The sequence below is a fragment of the Myotis yumanensis genome, unplaced genomic scaffold, assembly GCF_028538775.1.
Source record: "Myotis yumanensis isolate MYYU_CA2020_CCGP unplaced genomic scaffold, mMyoYum1.0.hap1 SCAF_18, whole genome shotgun sequence".
Classification (NCBI taxonomy): domain Eukaryota; kingdom Metazoa; phylum Chordata; class Mammalia; order Chiroptera; family Vespertilionidae; genus Myotis; species Myotis yumanensis.
The window spans coordinates 39,411,797-39,432,648 of record NW_027223769.1 but is presented as its reverse complement, the minus strand read 5'-3'; the positions used below and the strand labels follow the sequence as shown (position 1 = coordinate 39,432,648).

Below are 20,852 nucleotides of genomic sequence, written 5' to 3'. Positions count from 1 at the left end.
AGCTGCATTTGTAAGACAAGGAATGAGGCTGACTTAAAACAATTACATCATGAGCATACACCATATGCAGGTTTTTCTATCTTCTTCACATTATATACTTAAAAAAAAAAAAGCGATATACAAGACTTATTGTGAAATCGTATTACATAGCTATCATTTAAGATCACAGTTGTGAGAAAGCATAGCTATTTAAAAGAATGAACAAAACCCAATGAAGCTTCAATGCCTCATTTCATTGAGAATTTACGACAAGCCCCCCGCCCCCCCGCTACCCATAGGAAATGAGAAGTTGTCCTGTTTGAACGGCACGTCTGTATTAGTTATAATTCAATACACGGTGCCTTTCTATGCCTATCCAAGATCCGAAACCTCCATGCCATAAACAGCATGGCCGAAGAACCATGTGACGATGTGCAGGTCAATGCAAGACTTGGGTAGTGACTTAGAATAAATATCACACAGCGAATAGTTTTATCATAAACCAAACGCAACGACGCAAGGAAACCAAGAGCGTATGTACCACGACCGAGGTCTTCACAGGGGCCTACAGCGCACCCGGCCCTCGCGTGGAGCCACCCGCGTGGGAATGTGAGCAGCGCCAGGAACCCGGCCCGGAAGTCTCCAATCTCGACGTAAGAACGCTCGGACAGTATCAAATAATATCAAAAAGCCTGAACAAACACAAGGAGTTTCTGTATCGTGTTTATAAATGATTGTGTCTATTCCATAAAATCAAAAAACACCATCAGGTCAAAAGTGCATTTAAAAAAAATGGTGGGAGTTGTGATTCTTAGAACTAGAAAAATGTCTTGTCCCAAGAAAGACGTGGTCCGAAGGCTGCTACAGCTTCTGCGTTTTCCTCGAACGCCCGCGCAGCCCTGGTTACCATGTGCTGGGAGAGGAGCTAGGACAGAGGGACCTAAGTGGTCTCTTCATGAAAGTAAGGGGGAACACATCCGGCGACGGCGAGGACCACTCGCCATGAAGCTCCGGGCCTCTCCACCATGGGAGGAAGCGACGCTGCGCTCGCAGGAGTGAATGGGAGCCTAATTGGGGACATTTCAAAGGATTTCTAGACGCCTTCATCTTTTTCAAGGGTTTAGTCATAACTGGCAGAGGGACCCACGTCCCAGAATTGCGAAATCTTGGGACTATAATAGAACGAAGACAAAACATGACTTACAGGCGGTAAATGACACCCTTTCATCTGCTTCTCACAGGAAATAAAGACCGAGGATCCGGGAATTAAAAGGCGGCGACAGAGGGACTGTCAGGAAGGAACAGATGGATGAAGCATGACTCCGGGTCTTCACTGACACTCACCACAGTAACTACCGCATTTGGACAAAGTCCTGGGCCGATGCCCGTGTCGAAATATGTGCGGCGCCTTCACCACACGTATTTATGTCAGAAAATGAAACGGTAAAAACGACTGGCCTACGCAACAAGTCGAAAGGAGAAAAAAAAAAAAAGAAATGTGAAGAGAAATCTTATCTTTAAACTTCTCGTGGGACCAAGGTCTCGACAGAGCCGTGTCCAGATTCCCGCGGGCCAGTGTGGCTCAGTGGTTGTGTGTCCACCCATGAACCAGGTTGCTGCAGGCTCCATGCCCAGTGGGGGGATTCTCTCTGGTCATTGATGCTCCTCTCTCTCCCTCTCCCTCTCCCTCTCCTTTCCTCTCTGAGATCCATAAAAATATACATATAAAAAAAAGTCGCCCTAGCCGGTGTGGCTCAGTGGGTAGAGCGCAGGCCTGCGGACTGAAGGATCCCGGGTTCTATTCAGGTCAAGGGCACAGGCCCAGGTTGCAGGCTCGATCCCCAGTGGGGGGCGCGCAGGAGGCAGCCCGATCGATGATGATTCTCTCTCATCATGGATGCTTCTCTCTCTCTCCCTCTCCCTTCCTCACTGAAATCAATACAAATATATTTTAAAAAACCACAAAAAAACAAAGTCACTGTTAGGACAAGAGGCCGGGAGGTGCAAGTCTTGGTCGCTTGGAGAGGAGGAAAGGGTTGGAGACGTGGATGCGCTGGGGCCGCGTGCGCACGTCCTTGGCGAGGGGGGTCCCTGGCGAGGGGGGTCCTTGGCGAGGGGGGTGGAGGTGAGCTGGGGGGGTGGGGGGGTTAGAAGTCGATGGAGATGGACGCCTGCGCGGAGTCGTCGCGGCCGCGCGCGTAGATCTCGCAGGGCAGCTCCTCCATCACGCGGTCCTCGCGCGCCGGCTCGGGGCCCGGGCGCGCCGGCGGGAAGGCGCACCGGCTCTTGGGGAAGGTGCTGTTGAAGGTCGTCATGGGCGGCGGCGGCGCGAAGTCGTTGCGGAAGGGCAGCTCCACGGCGGCCGCCAGGTCGGTCCTGCCCGGCTTGCCCGGCGCCGCGCCGCAGTGGTGCTCGTGCACGCAGCGCGAGGCGGAGGAGGCGCGGCGCAGCGGCCGGTAGCCGTCCAGCTCCTCGCCCAGCTCGCCCAGCTCGGCCGCCAGCTCCTTGTCGCGCAGCGAGAACAGCTCGTAGTGCGGCGGGTCGAACGCCTCCTGGAAGCCCGGCTTGTGGAAGGCGGCCTTGCACGCCAGCACCTTCTTCCGCGGCTGTTTCACCTGCACCAGCACCGACACCACGAGCAGCACCAGCACCACGCCCGCCGCCACGCCGATGATGGTGCCGTGCGTCCGCGTCATCTGCTCGAACAGGCCGGCCCTCTTCTTCTCTGCGGGAGAGACACGTGCGGGGCCTCAGAGCCCAAGGAACCCGGGCACCGGCCCGGAGGCTCAGGGGTTGAGTGGCGACCTAGGGACCAGGAGGTCCCGGTTCGATTCCCGGTCAGGGCACAGGCCTGGGTTGCAGGCTCCATCCCCAGTGCGGGGCGTGCAGGAGGCCGCCGGTCCATGATTCTCTCCCATCATTGAGGTTTCTCTCTCCCCTCCTCTCTGAAATCAATACAAATACAGTGGGGCCTTGACTTACGAGTTTAATTCGTTCCGTGACGGAGCTCGTAACTCAGATTACTCGTATGTCAAATCATAAAGTGAACGAGTGAGACACGTGATGCTGGGCTGATGTGGTGGCGTTCACTGTGACGTTCGCTGCGCCAACTAGCGGTGGGGTATCTGAAGCTGGCTCGTAACCCGACTTTTAGCTCGAAACTCAAAGCAAAAAATCGGCCGAGAGACGGCTCGTATCTCGAAAAACTCGTTAGTGGGGACACTTGTAAGTCAAGGCCCCACTGTATTTTAAAAACCTTAGTATTAAAAAAAAAAGGGAGCTTGTCACAGACCAGGAAAGTGCTTTTAGGGGCCGTTTGGGTCAAATACATACACCACAGATAATACAATTTAAAATTACGGTTGTTCACTCTTTTTGTTTAATTTAAAAAAAGGTATTTTTATTGAATTCAGAGAGGAAGGGAGAGGAGAGAGAGATAGACACATCAATGATGAGAATGATTGATGGGCTGCCTCCTGCATGCTCCCTAATGGGGATCGAGCCCGCATCCTGGGCCTGTGCCTTTGACCGGAATCAAACCCGGGACCCCTCAATTCACAGGCCAACGCTCTATCCACTGAGCCACATCAGCCAGGGCTTTTTTAAAAAAATGTTTAAAAATTGGTTTTAGAGAAAGAGGAAGGGAGAGAGATAAAAACATTGATAAGAATGAATCATTGATCAGCTGCCTCCTGCATGCCCCCTACTGGGGATCGAGCCCACAACCCAGGCGTGCAGGAGGCAACTGATTGATCAATTTCTCTCTCTCTCCCGTCTCTTCCTTTCTCTCCCTAAAAAGCAATAAACACACATTTAATGGAGGCGATGGCCACTCCTCCCGGGAAGGCGGGCCTGCGCTCGGACTCACCTTTGCAGTGATTCTCGTCCCAGGGGTACGCACAGTTCTGAACACCGTTACAGACCAGCGAGTTGTTGATGCACATGTTGCTGTGGCAGAAGAAGGTGCTGCCGGTGCAGGGAGCTGTGGGGCGAAAGGAAACGTTGCTAAGAACGCGAAGTACAGAGAGAGCGAGCGCGAGCGCGTCCCCAGGTGTTTGCCCTCGCTGCCGCTGCTGCCCCGGCGGCCTTCCCAGGAGACCCTCTGCACCTCACAGGCAGGCAGGCGGGCCGGCGCTCCCCGATGACCACGTGCAAACTTCATTTATTTAATTTTCTCTTAATCCTCACCCGAGGGTACTTTTCCATTGATTTTTAGAGAGAGTGGAAGACAGAAACATTGATGAGAGAAACACATTGATTGGCTGCCTCTTGCATGCGCCCTGGCCAGGGAGGGCCCAGGCTGGGGAGGAGACTGCAACTGAGGTACGTGACCTTGACTGGACCCTTCAGTCTTCGGGCCAGCACTCTATCCACTGAGCCACACTGGCCAGGGCTCAGCCCCACTTTTTTTTTTTTTTTAGAATTTTAAGATCTGGTGCATTGAGCCTGTGAGTACCCCAGATTAATTTCAGAGAGGAAAGGAGAGGGAGAGAGAGATATAGAAACATCAATGATGAGAGAGAATCATGGATTGGCTGCCTCCTGCATGCCCCCCACTGGGGACCAAGCCTGCAATTCCAGCATGTGCCCTTGACTGGAATCGAACCCGGGACCCTCCAGTCTGCAGGCCGACGCTCTATCCACTGAGCCAAACCAGCTAGAGCTCAGCCCCACTTCTGATGATGCTGAAAGATGGCTGTCCTTCAACCAAGCCCGCAGGGGGCCTGCAGGCTGCAGGTCACTGGAAATGGCATTATGGGCTTATTCTAACAAAAACCTCTCCCCCGCTTTCACACTGCCAGTCCTAGAAGTTCCTGGCCTAAACCCACAGCCGCTCTTAAGGAGCGCGCGCGCGGGACTCCGGGGGGGCAGCCGCGGCCCATTCTGACAGCCGGTCCGTTTTGGCACTTCCTGAGCTGGGCTATTCCTGTCTCGGCTGCGATCTCCGGTGGGCGGGTAGGGAGTGAGTCTCCGAGCAGAACTGGGCCCTGAGTATAAACGTCTCCTGGGCTTGGGTCACTCGCAGACGCAGGACGGCCCAGAGGGGGGCAGAGGCGGCACTTAACCCGGATTAGCGACAGCACAGGACACTCGGCTGGAGCGCTCCGTGTTTACCAGGAGCCTTCAAACCGGAACTTTTGTTTTTTGTCTAATCCTCACCTGAGGATATTTTTTGCATTGATTTCCAGAGAGAGTGGAAAGGAGGGGGGAGGGGGGAGGGGAGAGAGAGAGAGAGAGAGAGAGAGAGAAAAACATTGACGTGAGAGAGACACATCGTCTGGTCGTCTGGTTGCCTCCCGCACGTGCCTCTTCTGGAGCTGGGGAACCTGCCATCCAGGTACGTGCCCTTGACCTGGAATCGAACCTGTGACCCTTCGGTCTGTAGGCCGATGCTCTAACCACTGAGCGCCCGGCTGGGCTGGCACTTTGGTTTTATAGACTTAGGGGATGCTTCGCCCCCACACGCTGTGCTCTGGAGGGGGGCGCCCTCCCCGTCCGCGGGGGAGCGCTGACCTGGGACATGGAGCCGCGCGGGCAGCAGCCTCCGCGGAGTGTGTGGCTGCGATCGGGGTAAGGATTTCGCTGGAAGAGGCCCCTCGCCTGCTTCCCTATGAGACTGGTACGAATGGAGACATCGTTAGTGTAGAGAGAGAAGATACTAGAACAGCTACTGTACAGAGAGTGTGAGGGGAGGCTGCCGGGATGGGCGGGGCCGGGACGGGGAGGTGAGGCTGGGACAACGGTCATACTCCTCCTGCTCCCCAAAAAGAACAAATGAAGGGAACGGTGATGTGGGCGGGGAAGGTGACAGGGAGTAGAAACAGTCACAACTGAACCTGAATGGGTTACAGGCGCATCCTGCCGCCTCGGGAAAGGGGGGCGAAAACACCGCCGGAGCTGGGGACGCGGGCCCACAGTTAGGCTAACGCAGACCTGCTCCGCGGGGACGCGTCTGCCGGGACATGGGGAGCCGCTCAGAAAGCCTTTATGTTGTCCCGGGACTGAGCGGTGAACTCCGGTCGGGAAGGGGAGCCAGGTCGGTTGTTTTTATTTAAAAAAAAATATGTATTTTTATTGATTTCAGAGATGAAGGGAGAAATAGAACCAGCAATGATGAGAGAGAACCATGGGCCGGCTGCCTCCTGCAGGCCCCACACTGGGGATGGAGCCCGCCGCCCGGGCCTGTGCCCTGACCGGGAATCGAACCGGGACCTCCTGGTTCCTAGGTCGACGCTCAACCACCGAGCCAGGTTTTTACTGTGACGTAAGGGGCTGCGCCTGGCTCACCCCGAGGGGAAAGGAAGGAAGAGCTTAAACCACAGCGGCTTATGGAAAGGGCACGGGAGGCCCGTGCACGGAGCCCCAAGGGCCAACGCGGGGACTCGGAGCGACAATAACGTATTAAAGAGTAATGTGCTTTACATGCATAGTAAGTACATTAATGGGGCAAAAATAAACAGCCACGAGTCCGCCCTGGATAAAAGCTGAGGAAGTGAGGAAGGAGAAGAACAGCTCCCTCAGAGGGAACGGACAGTGACGCCGGGAAGGAAGGAGGCGGAAGGCCGCCCCCAGGTGGACGCCAGGGCAGGATGCTCAGGCAGAAACCCTAAGCGGTGTTGAGGTCCCGGAGCTCACGGGTATTTGCGGCGCCTCCAGGAGACTCGTTAGTCACCAGAGAAGAAAACAGTCACAGCTCGTTGGCGGAGGAGCCAGCAGACAGCCCTCTGGTGGGGATGGAAGTTCAGGCGAGGCAAACGCACAGGGGTGCCCTCCCTCCCTCACAGGGGTGGAGCTCCGAGATAGGGATCCCGGTTTCTGCAGCATTTTAATATTTAAATATATTTCTATTGATTTCAGAGAGGAAGGGAGAGGGAGAGAGAGACAGAAACATCCATGATGAGAATCATGGATTGGCTGCCTCCTGCACGCCCCACACTGGGGATGGAGCCCACAACCCAGGCCTGTGCCCTGACCGGGAATCGAACCGTGACCTCCTGGTTCATCAGTCGATGCTCAACCACGGAGCCCCGCCGGCCGGGCCTGATCATCATTTTTAATTTTGAAAATCTTGAGAGGAGCCTACCCTCTCTGCTCTCCCGACCGTGGGCTCACTACTTCCTAAGACAGGCAGCACCTCCTGCATCAACATGGCTGTTTCACCCACAACGGTCCGCACCCTGAGAGGAGGGACTCAGACTCAGTTATTTCTACATCCCGTGAGTTGCCATGGGGATGCTCCATGCCTGGCCAGTGTGGTTCAGTGGTTGAGCATCGACCTACAAACCAGGAGGTCACAGTTAGATTCCTGGTCAGGGCACAGGCCCGGGTTGTGGGCTCGATCCCCAGTGGGGGGCCTGCAGGAGGCAGCTGACCCATGATTCTCTCTCATCATTGGTGCTTCTCTCTCTCTCTCTCTCTCTCTCTCTCTCTCTCTCCCTTCCTCTCTGAAATCAATAAAAATATATTAAAAGAAAAAAGAAAGGAGATGCTCAATGAATGAATGAAAACGACGCCAGCGATCCCACTCGACAGGGGCTGCTCACTTACGCTCCACGAAGGAGGTGAAGAGCATCCTGAACCTGCTGAGCCGGCTGCCCTCGTCCGCCCACATGCGGATCACCCCCACTCCGGTCTTGAGCATGACGTCGTTGGCCACCGTGCTGCAGAACTTGGCCTTGAGGTTCTCGATGGCACTGCTCCCGTCGTAGACGGCGACGAAGTTCCTCTTGCACTCGTTGGAGTGCTCCATCTGGTAATCCAGGAACCGCAGGTAGATCTGTGACGGTCACACAAAGGGACACGCGGCTCTTACCAGGCACCGGGCGCCCCGGCCGGTGGCTCGGCCGCTGAGAGCATCATCGCCCGACATCGCCAGGGCTGTGGGCTCGAGCCCCGGTCAGGGCACCGACAAGCATCTACCAATGAGGGGACGAGAAGTGGAACAGGAAGTCGATGCTTCGCTCTCTCTTTTCTCTTTTAACATAAATACACGTTACATATCAGTTTAACCGTTGAAATTCCTAGAAGCGAAAAGCAGGAGTAGTTAGCCTCCAACCTCCATCTGTCAGTTACTTAAAACCGTCCTCCCCGCGGAACTTTCCGGGGAAAGTCTGTGACTAGCTGGGCGGCGGGTGGGCGGGGGGACGAGGGTGAGAACAGGGGCCTGGGGTTTGCCGCGTTGGGGTTTGGCCTGGACCAACTCTGAGACCTTTGACAGGGCACACTCTAACTCCTTGTGATCCATTTTTCCTCACAAAACTTAACATGTTTTTTTAAAATCCTCACCTTAGGATGTTTTAATTGATGTTAGAGAGAGAGAGGAAGGGAGGGAGAGAGAGCAGAACACACATCGATGTGAGAGAGAAACATCCATCGCTGCCTCCCATACGTGCCCCAACTGGGGATCAAACTAGCAACTTAGGTGTGTGCCCTGACTGAGAATTGATCCCCAACCTTTTGGTGTAGGGGGTGACGCTCCAACCACCTGAGCCCCCCCGCCGGGGTCATCAAACTTTTTAAATGAATCTGTGACCATCCCGATCAATACGTGCACTCTGGAATTGGGAATCCACAGACTTTGAGAATCGTAAAATAAGAGTCTTACTGCATATGCGTGCTCCTCCTGAAACTGACGCTGTTGCTTATCTAACGTCAGCAATGCTGAGGTCTTAGCTGGTACCTCCTAAGGCAGCGGTTCTCAACCTGTGGGTCGCGACCCCTTTGGCGGTCGAACGACCCTTTCACAGGGGTCGCCTAAGACCATCCTGCATATCAGATATTTACATGACGATTCATCACAGTAGCAACATGACAGTGATGAAGTAGCAACGAAAATAATGTTACGGTTGGGCCACAAGATGAGGAACTGTATTGAAAGGGCCAGAAGGTTGAGAACCACTGTCATAAGGGAACCAAAATAAAGTTGTAACATCGGTTTATATAACCAGTAAGTGCTTGCACAAACCCAGACTGCGCCTCACAGGAGTCGCCCCGACGGCCTCCCCGCTGCCTCGCTCGCGGCCGTACCTTGGCCCTCGGGGTGGCCCTGATGGTCCAGATGCAGTCCACTGCCTGGCCGGGCTTTGTCTTCTCCTCCTGCTCCACCTGGCTGGACCGCACGACGCCGTCCGCCCCCGAGAGCTCGAACTGGCAGTCTGGAAGGGAGAGAGGAGCACAGTCAACGGGAACGCCGGTGGATCGGAGGCGCCAGGAGGAAAAAGAGGCAGATACTAAACCTGGGATGGGGCTTAAAATACCTCCGAGGTAAGTAAAGTCTGGATCTGCAACAGAAAAGAGGAGAACGTCATTGGCATTTTGAGACAGTGTGGAGTCACTCACTATGGCGGACGCTACATTTAGTAACAGACGCTACAGTAATAGATCCTCCATTTAGTAACAGCTGCTATATTTAGTAACAGCTGCTCCATTTAGAAACAGATGCTACATTTAGTAACAGATGCTCCATTTAGTAACAGCTGCTACATTTAGTAACAGATGCTCCATTTAGAAACAGCTGCTACATTTAGTAACAGCTGCTCCATTTAGAAACAGATGCTCCATTTAGTAACAGATGCTCCATTTAGAAACAGATGCTCCATTTAGAAACAGATGCTCCATTTAGTAACAGCTGCTACATTTAGTAACAGATGCTCCATTTAGAAACAGATGCTACGTTTAGTAACAGCTGCTACATTTAGTAACAGATGCTCCATTTAGTAACAGCTGCTACATTTAGTAACAGATGCTCCATTTAGTAACAGATGCTCCATTTAGTAACAGCTGCTACATTTAGTAACAGATGCTCCATTTAGTAACAGCTGCTACATTTAGTAACAGATGCTCCATTTAGAAACAGATGCTACGTTTAGTAACAGCTGCTACATTTAGTAACAGATGCTCCATTTAGTAACAGATGCTACGTTTAGTAACAGCTGCTACATTTAGTAACAGATGCTCCATTTAGTAACAGCTGCTACATTTAGTAACAGATGCTCCATTTAGTAACAGCTGCTACATTTAGTAACAGCTGCTACATTTAGTAACAGATGCTACATTTAGTAACAGACGCTACAGTAACAGATGGTACATTTAGTAATAGATGCTACGTTTAGTAACAGCTGCTAGTGTAGTAACAGACGCTATACTTAGTAACAGATGCTACATTTAGTAAGATGCTACATGTAGTAACAGACGCTATATTTAGGAACAGCTGCTACATTTAGTAACAGACACTACGTTTAGTAACAGATGCTACAGTAACAGCTGCTACAGTAACAGATGGTACATTTAGTAACAGATGCTACATTTAGTAACAGATGCTACTTGTAGTACCAGCCGCTACATTTAGTAACAGATTGAGAGAAAGCTTCCTGGTTTGACTAGAGACCACTGTTACTTATGCGCATGTTCACTGAGAGCATCAATGCCTTTAAGTGATAATGCATAGACTTAAAAAACATATATACTTTCATTGATGTCAGAGAGGAAGGGAGAGGGAGAGAGAGACATCCACGATGGGAGAGAATCACGGATCGCTGCCTCCTGCACGCCCCCCACTGGGGATGGAGCCCACGACCCAGGCCTGTGCCCCGACCGGAATCAAACTGCAACTTTGTGACACTCAATCACTGAGCCACACGGGTCGAGATTCGTTTTTTTCAAGTAAATTTCTGACACGAAAACCTAAATGGAACAAGAGACGGCACACTTGCGGCACCGTGTTGCCCTGTCACCGTGTCAGTTCGTGGCTCCTGGCAGACGGCGGATGACCCGTATCCCTGAGTCCCCAGCGGGGACTGGCGCACGTTCGCAGCGGACAGGGCTCTGCGGTCCCAGTGTTAACCCGACTGAGTGAGCGCAGTTCTGGCCGACGGAGGCCCACGGCGGGCAGGCCTCCCGGGGGGAAGACCGGCTCGTTACCTGGAATAAACGAGTACTTTGCTCGGAATCCCATCCCTTCCAGTTCTTCGTCGGAACTGAACTTGACCCACATGAAGCGCCCCGTGGATCTGATCAGCGGAGGGCTCTTCACGCCGCAGAAGCGCTCGATGAGCGGAGAGAAGCCGAAGGGCCCGTCGCGAACCTCCAGGTGGTCAAAGCGACATTCGAACGAGGGCTCGATGTAGAAGTGCTCGTCGAAGGTCAGCTCGATCCTTTGCCGGGGCGCCGCTGGGAGGGGAGAGCGAGCCAGTCAGGGCCACGCGCGAGCCAGAGCAGGACTGTCCTCGCTCTAGTGCAGTGATGGCGAACCTATGACTCGCATGTCTCATTTTTTTGGGTTGATTTTTCTTTGTCCAATGGCATTTAAATATATAAAATAAATATCAAAAAAAGAAGTCTTTGTTTTACTATGGTTGCAAATATCAAAAAATTTCTACATGTGACACGGCACCAGAGTTAAGTTAGGGTTTTTCAAAATGCTGACACGCCGAGCTCAGAAGGTTCGCCATCGCTGCTCTAGTGGGACAGGCCGCCGCGGCCGCACACCCCTCCCGCCGAGGGGCGTAAGGGGAACATTACACATAAAATTCACAGTGTTCATTTCACCCGATAGCGATGCTGCTCAGGGGCTGCAGGACCCTCCCCTGGGCCTCCGCTGCCGAGGAAGTGAGTGAGAGGTGGGCAGCTGACTAAAACCAGAGTCGAAGTACAGGGAGAGTCGAGAAGCTAACGTTTGGTTCATGCCTACAACGCACCATGAACAGAAACTCAGGCGATGAACGGCCAGTGGATCCGAGGACGTGAACGGGCATGAAGCCTGATCAGGAGGCATTTCTCAGCCACACGGGGCGGCTGGCTGCAGGGTGCTGTCTTAGAGATTCCAACTTCCTGTCATTGCAACTGTTGCCTTGGTAACGTGTTCCGTAATCAGGAATATGTATGCATTACTAGAGTTCAGTTCAGATATGCGTTGAATTTTGTTCAAAAAATTTTAAAAATATATTTTATTGATTTTTTTACAGAGAGGAAGGGAGAGGGGTAGAGAGTTAGAAACATCGATGAGAGAGAAATATCAATCAGCTGCCTCCTGGGGGATGTGCCTGCAACCAAGGTACCTGCCCTTGACCGGAATCGAACCTGGGACCCTTCAGTCTATAGGCTGATGCTCTATCCACTGAGCCAAACTGGTTAGGGCTCAATGTTTTTAAAACATGGCCTTTTAGCCAATGGATTTAGTTTTACCAGAAAAGTAAAAAAGCTCTGGCTGGTGTTTCTCAGTGGACAGAGTGTCAGCCTGTGGACTGAAGGGTCCTGGGTTTGATTCTGGTCAAGGGCATGTGCCTCGGTTGCAGGCTCCTCCCCAGCTGGGGCCCTGGTCAGGGTGTGTGCAGGAGGCAACCAATCGACATGTTTCTCTCACATCAATATTTCTCTCTGTCTCTCCCTCTTTCATCCATTCTCCCTAAAAAATCAATGGAAAAATATCCTCGGGTGAGGATTAAAAAAAGAAGAAGAAAAGTAAAAAGGCCCTGAATAAAAAGATAGAAATCGGGCAAATACCTTCCAAAACGTAGACGCACTCCTTGTTGGGCGGGTAGGGGTCCGGGTAGCTCGGCGAAGCGAAGTGGCCTCCATTGCTGGTTCGAACCCAAATGCCGCACTGGGTCCCAGCCACGTGCCTGACCCCGACGTTCTGTCCATCTGGCGGGAACAGAGGTCCGAGCAGCCGTCACAGCAAGAGGGCGCCTCCTCTCCTCCCCACGGCCCACCGGCACCCACACCCTGGCCCTTCCAGGCAGCACGGCCCCCCGGCGCCACCCACGGGCCCAGGCCCCAGGGGATCTGAAGGAGACGACGGAAATGAGTCTAACGGGGAAATGGACGCTGACTTCCGCTCGGCGATAAAGCGCGAGCCCCATGTAACTGTCGGCCGGATGAGGAGCGAGCCGGGCCGCTGGGGACGCCTGCGTGTCCGGTGTCTCAGGGCAATGCTTGCCGCTGACAATGGACTCTGGCTGCCTGCGGCTCAGCCCGTGAAACCCAGGCTGAGGGCTAGACGGGAAGCCCGAGGTCATGGGCACCCCCGAGGGAGGACGGAAGGGGTCCCCATGGGCTGCGGTCCTCCCAGGTGAGCCCCCACCATCCGCAGGGGGGAGCGGTCCCCTGAGCACCTTACCTGGGGTCTTCTGGGCCACGGCGATCCCCTCCACCACCAGCACCGTGATCAGCAGCACTGGAGGGAGGACAGAGGAGACGCGTTAGAACGTCGGACCTATGTTACATTTCGCTCAGCTTATGAGGGAGGTCAGACGATGAAAGAGGAATGAAAACCATCTTTTCTTACATTTGCTCTCAAGATTTAAAAATTAAAAAAAATTTTTTTATTAAGCCCAGCTGGCGTGGCTCTGTGCTTGAGCGTCGACTTATGAACCCGGAGGTGGCGGTTGGATTCCCGGTCAGGGCACAGGCCCGGGTTGCAGCTCCATCCCCAGTGTGGGGCGTGCAGGAGGCAGCCGATCAAAGATTCTCTCTCATCATGGATGTTTCTATCTCTCTCCCTCTCCCTTTCTCTCTGAAACCAATAAAAATTTCTTATTTTTTTAATAAAAATATTTTCTTAAATATATTTTTATTGATTTCAGAGAGGAAGGGAGAGGGAGAGAGAGGTAGAAACATCAACGATGAGAGAGAATCTTTGATCAGCTGCCTCCTGCACGCCCCACACTGGGGATAAAGCCCAAAACCGGGGCCTGTGTCCTGACCAGGAATCGAACCGCAACCTCCTGGTTCATCATAAGTCTACGTCCAACCACTGAGCCACAGTGGCCAGCGGGAATCTGCTGCTGATGGACACAGCTGTCAATATCTCGATCCCACAAGAAGTTTAAAGATACGTTTTCTCTTCACATTCCTTTTCATTTTTTTCCTTTCAATTTGTTGCGTAGGCCAGTGAGTTTTACCATTTGATTTTCTTACATAAATACATGTGGTGAAAGCACCGCACATATTTCAATGTGGGCATCGGCCCAGGACTTTGTGCAAACGCGGGAGTTACTGTGGGAGTGTCAGTGAAGACCCGGAGCTGTGCTTTTAAGGGTGAGATGTTATGTTCCGATGAACTACTCGACACTGAAGACAACCCAAGCACAAGATAACTGGCCCTGTGCTCGGGTATCCGAGCCCTGAGAACACACGGCAAGGAAAGCGTGTTTTAATTGATGATGCGTTCAAGGAACACATATTTGTTTTTTCTTTTTACAAGTTTTGCTGACCCTATTATTCCCGTAGGCACTGAAGTGCACCTCCAGGAGCTCCCAGGCTTTATGGTTAGCTCTGCAACGAAGCACGCCAGCAAACATTCAACGAGATGATCGGGCGTGCGGGAACATTCCTAACAAAGACGGAAGGAAGGGGGCAGCAGTCTCCCAGAAATCAGTGCCAGGCGCCTTACGGCTGTGTCACATGAAGCCGACAAAGGCTCGCGTAGGAGAGAATGAAGCTCTTTCTTTCTCCCCGTGTTGAACGTTTCTGAGGCTCAATCGACAACAGTGAATGACTTTATGTTTGGAAGAGCCTTTTATTGATTAACTTCTAAAAAACATGTTTTAATTGATTTTCAGAGGGAGGGAGGGAGAGGGAGAGAAACATCAATGAGGAGAATCACTGATCGGCTGCCTCCTGCACGCCCCCTATTGGGATGGACCTGTAACTGGGGCATATGCCCCGACCAGGTCGACACTCAGCCACTGAGCCACGCCGGCCGGCTCAGCTGCGTTTTCATAGATCAAAACGGAACTATTAGAAAGGGAGACTAAGAAAATAACACCATTTACAGGTGCATAAAAAGCACAAACAACAACACACACACACACACACACACACACACACACGCCAAACCAACCAACCGAACAAAAACAAAAAGAAACGGAAGCCCTGGCCGGTGTGGCTGAGTGGATAGAGCGTCGGCCTGGGGACTGAAGGGTCCCGGGTTCGATTCCGGTCAAGGGCATGTACCTGGGTTGCGGGCACATCCCCAGTGGGGGGTGTGCAGGAGGCAGCTGATCGATGCTTCTCTCTCATCGATGTTTCTAACTCTCTATCCCTCTCCCTTCCTCTCTGTGAAAAATCAATAAAATATATTTTTAAAAAAAAAGAAAACAAAAAGAAACTGAAGAAGATACAACTGAGTGGGAGCATGTACTGTGTTCACGGGTAGGAAGACTCGACATCATTCAATGTCCATACGGCCCACAGCGACCTATAGGTCCACCGCAATTCCTATCAAGACCCCAACGGCGCATTCCACAGAACTAGAACAAATATTCCAGAAGCGCGCATGGAGCCACAGGAGACCGCGGACAGCCACAGCAAGCCTGAGATAAAAGAACGCAGTTGGAGGCATCACACTACCTGGTATCAAACAGTCCGGCACTGGCATAAAATCAGTAGATCAAGGAGACAGAATAGAGGGCCCAGAAATAAAGCCATGCCTTCATGCGCGAATTAATATTCGACAAAGGCGGCAAGAACACACAATGGGGTAACGATGGTCTATTCACTCGGTGCTGTTGTGATAATTGGACACGAAAATAAACTCAAAATAGATTAGACTTCAGTATTAGACTTGAAACCAGAAAAATCCTAGAAGAAAATGTAGGCAGTAAAATTTCTTGTAGCAATATATATATATATATATATATATATATATATATATTTTTTTTTTTTTTTTCTGATACATCTCCTCAGGCCAGGGAAACAAAAAGAAGAATAAACACACGGGACTACATCAAACTAAAAAGCTTTTGCACAGCAAAGGAAACCATCAACACAACGAAAAGACAAGCCCCTGATGGGAGAACATATTCGCCAATGACACATCTGATAAAGGTTTAATATCCAAAATGTATACGGAACTTATACAACTCAACACCAAACCCCACAGAACCAAACAACCCAATTACAGACGGGCAAAGGGCCTGAATAGACAGTTCTCCAAAGAGGACCTACAGGTGCCCAAGAGACATGAAAAGACGCTCAACGCCACGAATCATCAGAGAGATGAAAATTAAAACCACGATGAGATACCACCTCTCCCGTCGGAGGGGCGACCATCAGTAAATGAACAAACGACCAGTGCTGGCGAGGATGTGGGGAGGAGGGAGCCCTCGTGCCCTGCTGGCGGGATGCAGACTGGTGCAGCCATGGTGGAAAGCAGCACGGAGTTTCCTCAGCAAATTAAAAATGGAGCTGCCTCATGACCCAGCGATCGCACTGCTGGGAATATGTCCGAAGATACCGAGACACTGATGTGAAAGAATACATGCCCCCCTATGTTCACTGCAGCGTTATTTACAACAGCCAAGATCTGGAGGCAGCCCAAGTGCCCATCCGTAGGTGAGTGGATAAAATAGCTGTGGTCCGGTTACAGGAGGAATACTACTTGGCCATAAAGAAGAAGGAAATCTTATTCCCCTTTGCGACAGCGGGAAGGGACCTGGAGGGCCTTATGCTGAGTGAAGTAAACCAGTCAGAGAAAGACCAGCACCATATGATCTCACTCACGTGAAACCGAACGAACAAAATGAGTTAACAAACAAAATAGAAACAGACTCATGGCGACAGAGAACAGACTGGCAGCTGTCAGAGCAGAGTAGGATGTGGGGCTGGGTGAAAACGGTGAAGGGATTAAGCAAAGCAAGACCCCTCCCCCCCCCGGCCAAACAAACAAACTCACAGACAGACAAGGGAACATACAACACAATACACAGATGACGTTATTACAGACTGGACATCTGAAACCGATATAATTGTGTTAAACAGTGTCACCCCAATAAATTAAAGAGGAAGACACAGCTTTTCAGTACTGAACTTGTTTCTGCCTTGTTTGCTTTCTCAGACATGAGGCTGAAGAATAAAGGACAGGAGCTGGTATCTGTCACAGCCTCACGTAAGACTTTTTCCGACATAGTGCCAGGGGATATTTACGCTTCATCACACGGCAAATCTAGCCACAGCTTACAGACTTCACCGTAACGAAGGCGATGGAATTCTGCGGCCGCGTGCAGAATGAATAAGGACTGTGAAACGGTGAGTTATGACCCCGATATAATAGCTCACGCGACTACGATGCTTCGCTCTGACCAACGGTCAAACGCTATACGCCTGGAGTGACCTCAGACAACTCGAAGGGAACCGCTGAGTTGGAACAATCGGGCGAAGGGTGAAACAGCCCAGAGCTGTTCTTTCTGTTCTCGCTGCTGAAAGCGGAACAGAAAGAAGCCATGGCCTCTTGAAGAAACGACCTTCCACCCAGAAGCCCACTCAGAAGGGCCGATTTGTTGGGCAGAAACTGACCACAGCGTTCCCAGCCAGGCTCTGGGTAGGTGAAGCCTGTAATTATGCAAACGTCCACGAACTGTTTCCGTGAGCACCTCTGCCGCTGAAGCAATCCCCTCGCAGGAGGCTGCCAAGATACTTCCTCGCCTTCTGCACGTTGTATTTTGGAAAGAGCAAAACAAAATCTTCCTTTCCAAGCCACGGCTTAGGTAACCGAGTGACGGATGGGAAAGGCTACGGAGCGCGTTCCAGCGCTCCCAATTTAATAGAACCGATGGCAGCGCTGGCGGAACGCCAAACCTTTTAATTTTTAAACTTAAAGGACCCAATTTTTGCATAGGTAACACATGCACTTGGTTTTAAAAAAATCAGGAGTAGGGACAAGGGACACCTTCCCTTCCCGGTGGTCTGTTCTCCTCCGAGGCCCGGAAATACGGCTTATTCTGTCCTGGTTTCAGAGGCAACTTTGTATCATGGTCTCCCCCGATCTCTACACATGCATCTCATCCGAACGCACATCCCTTTAACCGAATGCACACCCACTTACTCTGATGCACACTCGTTACTCTCGCTTCTCCGTGCCCGCAGGTTCCCTTCTCAGAATCCACTTTTTAAAAAACCTCCCGAATCTCCCCAGACCGCTGTCTCCATCCCCATCTCCGCGGCGGCAGGCGCACCCCCTGCAGGAGCCCCAACAGCCTGCTCTCGGGCGGGCGGGCGGGCGAGGGGCCTGCAGCCGCCACCAGCGAGGCTGGGCGCGTGCAAACAGTGCGGCTCGGGAAACCATCACCGGAGGAAAGCCGGATACTACACTGTGTTCCCCGTGGCTCACGGCCGCCATCCGCACAGAATCCTTTCCTGAAAGGCAGCGGCGGCGCGCACGGGCCAGAGGGGGCAGTGCGCACCCCCGCGCCAGGCGCAGGCGGCCCCCCCACCCCCCTCCATCCTCCCCGCTCCGGGAGCCCCGGGCGATCCTGTCCTCCAAGTTCTACCTGCGAGGCTGTGCTGCAAACCCAGGGACTGCCCCGGGGCCACACACACGGACTGTCAGGAGGAGACAAACCCGCCGCCACCGGGCGCTTTCAGGGAAAGCGCCGAGGAGCGGGAACGCCCGGGCACCCCACTCTGCACGAACAAAACCTTCATGTCCGAGCCGCGGCTACGGAGTCGAGGAGGGGCGGGCGGGAGAAACCACGGGATTCAGGCCAGCGTCTGGGGTTGTAACAGTGAGGGCGCCGCTGGGCACTGGGGGGGGGGGGGGGGGGCGACTGAGAAGCAGGCACTGGCCGGAAGGTCCCGGTCACCCGATCAGGAACCCGGCCCCCGGGCACACAGCCCGGCAGGTCGGTGCTTTGCACCCAGGGACTGAAACCTCGGCGGCGGCAGCGAGCTCGGGCAGAGCCGGGCAGAATGCGTGTCCCGCTCAGACTGAAACGCAGGCTCACACGGCGTTTGCGGATCAGACGGAGGAGGGAAAAGTGTCGGCATGGAGGGGGAGCAGCACCCCAAACACCAAGGCACCGATACATGCCACTCTCCACGCCTTCCCCATTAGAGAGAGGGAGAGAGAGGAAGGGAGAGAGAGAGAGAGAGAGAGCGCGCATTTCATAATGTTGCAAATGCCGAGCTATTCGGCGGCACCCCCGTCATCAGGGGAAGCCCGCACGGTGGGCTGTTCTCCCCCGAGGCCTGGAAACGGGGTTCATTCGGTGCGAGTTTCAGCGGCAACTTTGTATCGCGGTCCCGGCGACCTCCGCTCACACGTCTGAATGGGAACCGCCCCCAGCCCCGAGGCGGAGCGGCCGCCGGGGGGTTCCGGGCCCCGACCAGCGGAGCGCGGCCGGGCGGCAGGCGGAGCCCGGGTCCGGGCGGCGCGGGGCCGAGCCGAGCGGGTGGCGGGGCCGCAGTGGTGCCGCAGCCTCCGGCCGCTGCAGGTGGGACCCGGCCGGGCGCGCAGGCCGTGCGCCCCCCGCGGGTCGTGCAGACCGGCCGTGGCCGTTCGCGGGCACCGACTGGGTCTTCACCTGTCGGGGGAGCCCGGCCTCCGCCGCACTGACGCGAACCCCACAACTTCGCGGAGCGACGCCCGCCGCTCGGTGCTGCGTGTCCCCCGTCCCCCGGCCCGGAGCGCCCGGAGCCCCGCGCGGCGCCCGCAGACAAAGGCGCGCGGGCGCCGGAGGGACGCCGCCCGGCCTCGGCCCGCAGGGGGCGCCGTGCCCCGCGGCCCCCGCGCTTACCTTTGAGGATCGAGCCGAGCTGCTCCAGGGCCATGTTCCCGGCGGCGCGCGGGGCCGGGCGGCGGCGAGGCGGCGGCGCTCACGGCCCGGCTGGTAGGCGGCCCCGCGCCGAGCCCATCGCGGCCACCGGGCGGCCTCCCCGCGGGCTGCGCTCAGGTCCCGCGGCGCCTCATCCCCGCGCCCCCGGCCGGCCCCAGCCCCCCGACGGGCGCCGCCTCCGGCCTCCCGGCGCCCCGTCCCATCGACCGGCCCGGAGCCGAGCGGCGCGGGCGTGAGGGACAGCCCGGGCGCGGGCCCCGCTCCAGTGGCGGCGGGCGCGGGGAGCCCGGCTCATTTAAGCGCGGAGCGCGAGCGCCGCGTGCCGGCCGCCGCCCGCGCGCAGGTCCCGCCCCTCCCGCCCCGCCCCGCCCGCGCCCCTCGCCCTCGCGGCCAATCGCCCCTGGAGGGCGGCGCCTCCGACCCGCGGTCGCCGAGCAGGGGCGGATGGGCTGGGCCTCAGGGTCCTGGGGTCCCGGGGTCTCGGGGTTCTGGGGTCGCCGTCCCCGCCCGGGATGGGTCGGAACCGCCGCCGCGGGAGGCCGGCGCCCTGGGGGAGCGGCACCGACTCCTCGGCCTCCTGGGACCGCAGTTCAAGGTCAAAGCTGCCCGGCTCAGCCCCGCTTCCCCACCCGCCGGGGGCCCAGGGCCCTCAAGCGTCACCCGCCCTTCGGCGCCGGTGGTTGGCCTGACCCGCGGGAACGTCTCCAGCGCGTCCTGACCGCTTCCTCGGTTGCCAGGCACCGGACCAAGCACTCGCGTTTGAGCTTTAACCCTCAGTCTCGCCGCGGTAGGTGCCGCGGAGGCTGGGGAATCGGAGGCCCGAGAGGGGGCTGTGTGCACAGCCAGGCGGCGAGGGAGGGAGGGAGGGCGGGCGGGCTGGGGACCCCCACACCTGCCCCAGACCTGCCCTCCCAGCCGCGGAGCCAGGCTCTTGGGTCGCTTGACTCCGCTGAGAAAAAGCTCCAGCTCTGCCAGCTGCTGCGCAGTGCTCGGTGTGAAGGGCCCGGCTGCATGTGCTCCGTAGTGATTTGATCACCTACTTGTTTATTTGTTCTTCCCCCCGGTCCCCCCACCCCCCACTCCATCCACCTGTGAGCTGCTTGGCCCGCCAGCCAGCACTGACCTATGACCCAGGAGGTCAGGGTGCGATTCCCGGTCAGGGCACAGGCCCGGGTGGCTGGCTCAACCCCCAGTAGGGGGCCTGCAGGAGGCAGCGGATCCGTGATTCCCTCTCATCATTGATGTCTCTCTCTTTCCCTCTCCCTTCCTCTCTGAAATCAATAAAAATAAATTTTTAAAAAATCTATAAAGTTGCTTGCA

At 54.7% G+C, this 20,852-nt stretch overlaps 1 protein-coding gene across 2 annotated transcripts; it reads right to left on the bottom strand.

The window, feature by feature from the left end:
- Nucleotides 1-686: 686 nt before the first annotated feature.
- On the bottom strand, nt 687-19,722 carry NETO2 (neuropilin and tolloid like 2). Of its 2 annotated transcripts, none has more exons than XM_070398038.1 (9): nt 19,494-19,722; nt 13,097-13,153; nt 12,481-12,621; nt 10,900-11,148; nt 9,237-9,260; nt 9,007-9,134; nt 7,528-7,756; nt 3,848-3,961; nt 687-2,704 (listed from the first exon to the last, which is right to left on the bottom strand). In XM_070398038.1, the coding sequence occupies exons 1-9, from the start codon at nt 19,525-19,527 to the stop codon at nt 2,127-2,129; spliced, it is 1,554 nt and encodes a 517-aa protein (XP_070254139.1). In that variant the 5' UTR covers nt 19,528-19,722; the 3' UTR covers nt 687-2,126. The 2 variants fall into 2 exon arrangements, with proteins under 2 accessions (XP_070254139.1, XP_070254138.1); XM_070398037.1 differs by having other exon boundaries at nt 9,216-9,260; nt 19,494-19,720.
- Between the last annotated feature and the right edge of the window lie 1,130 nt (nt 19,723-20,852).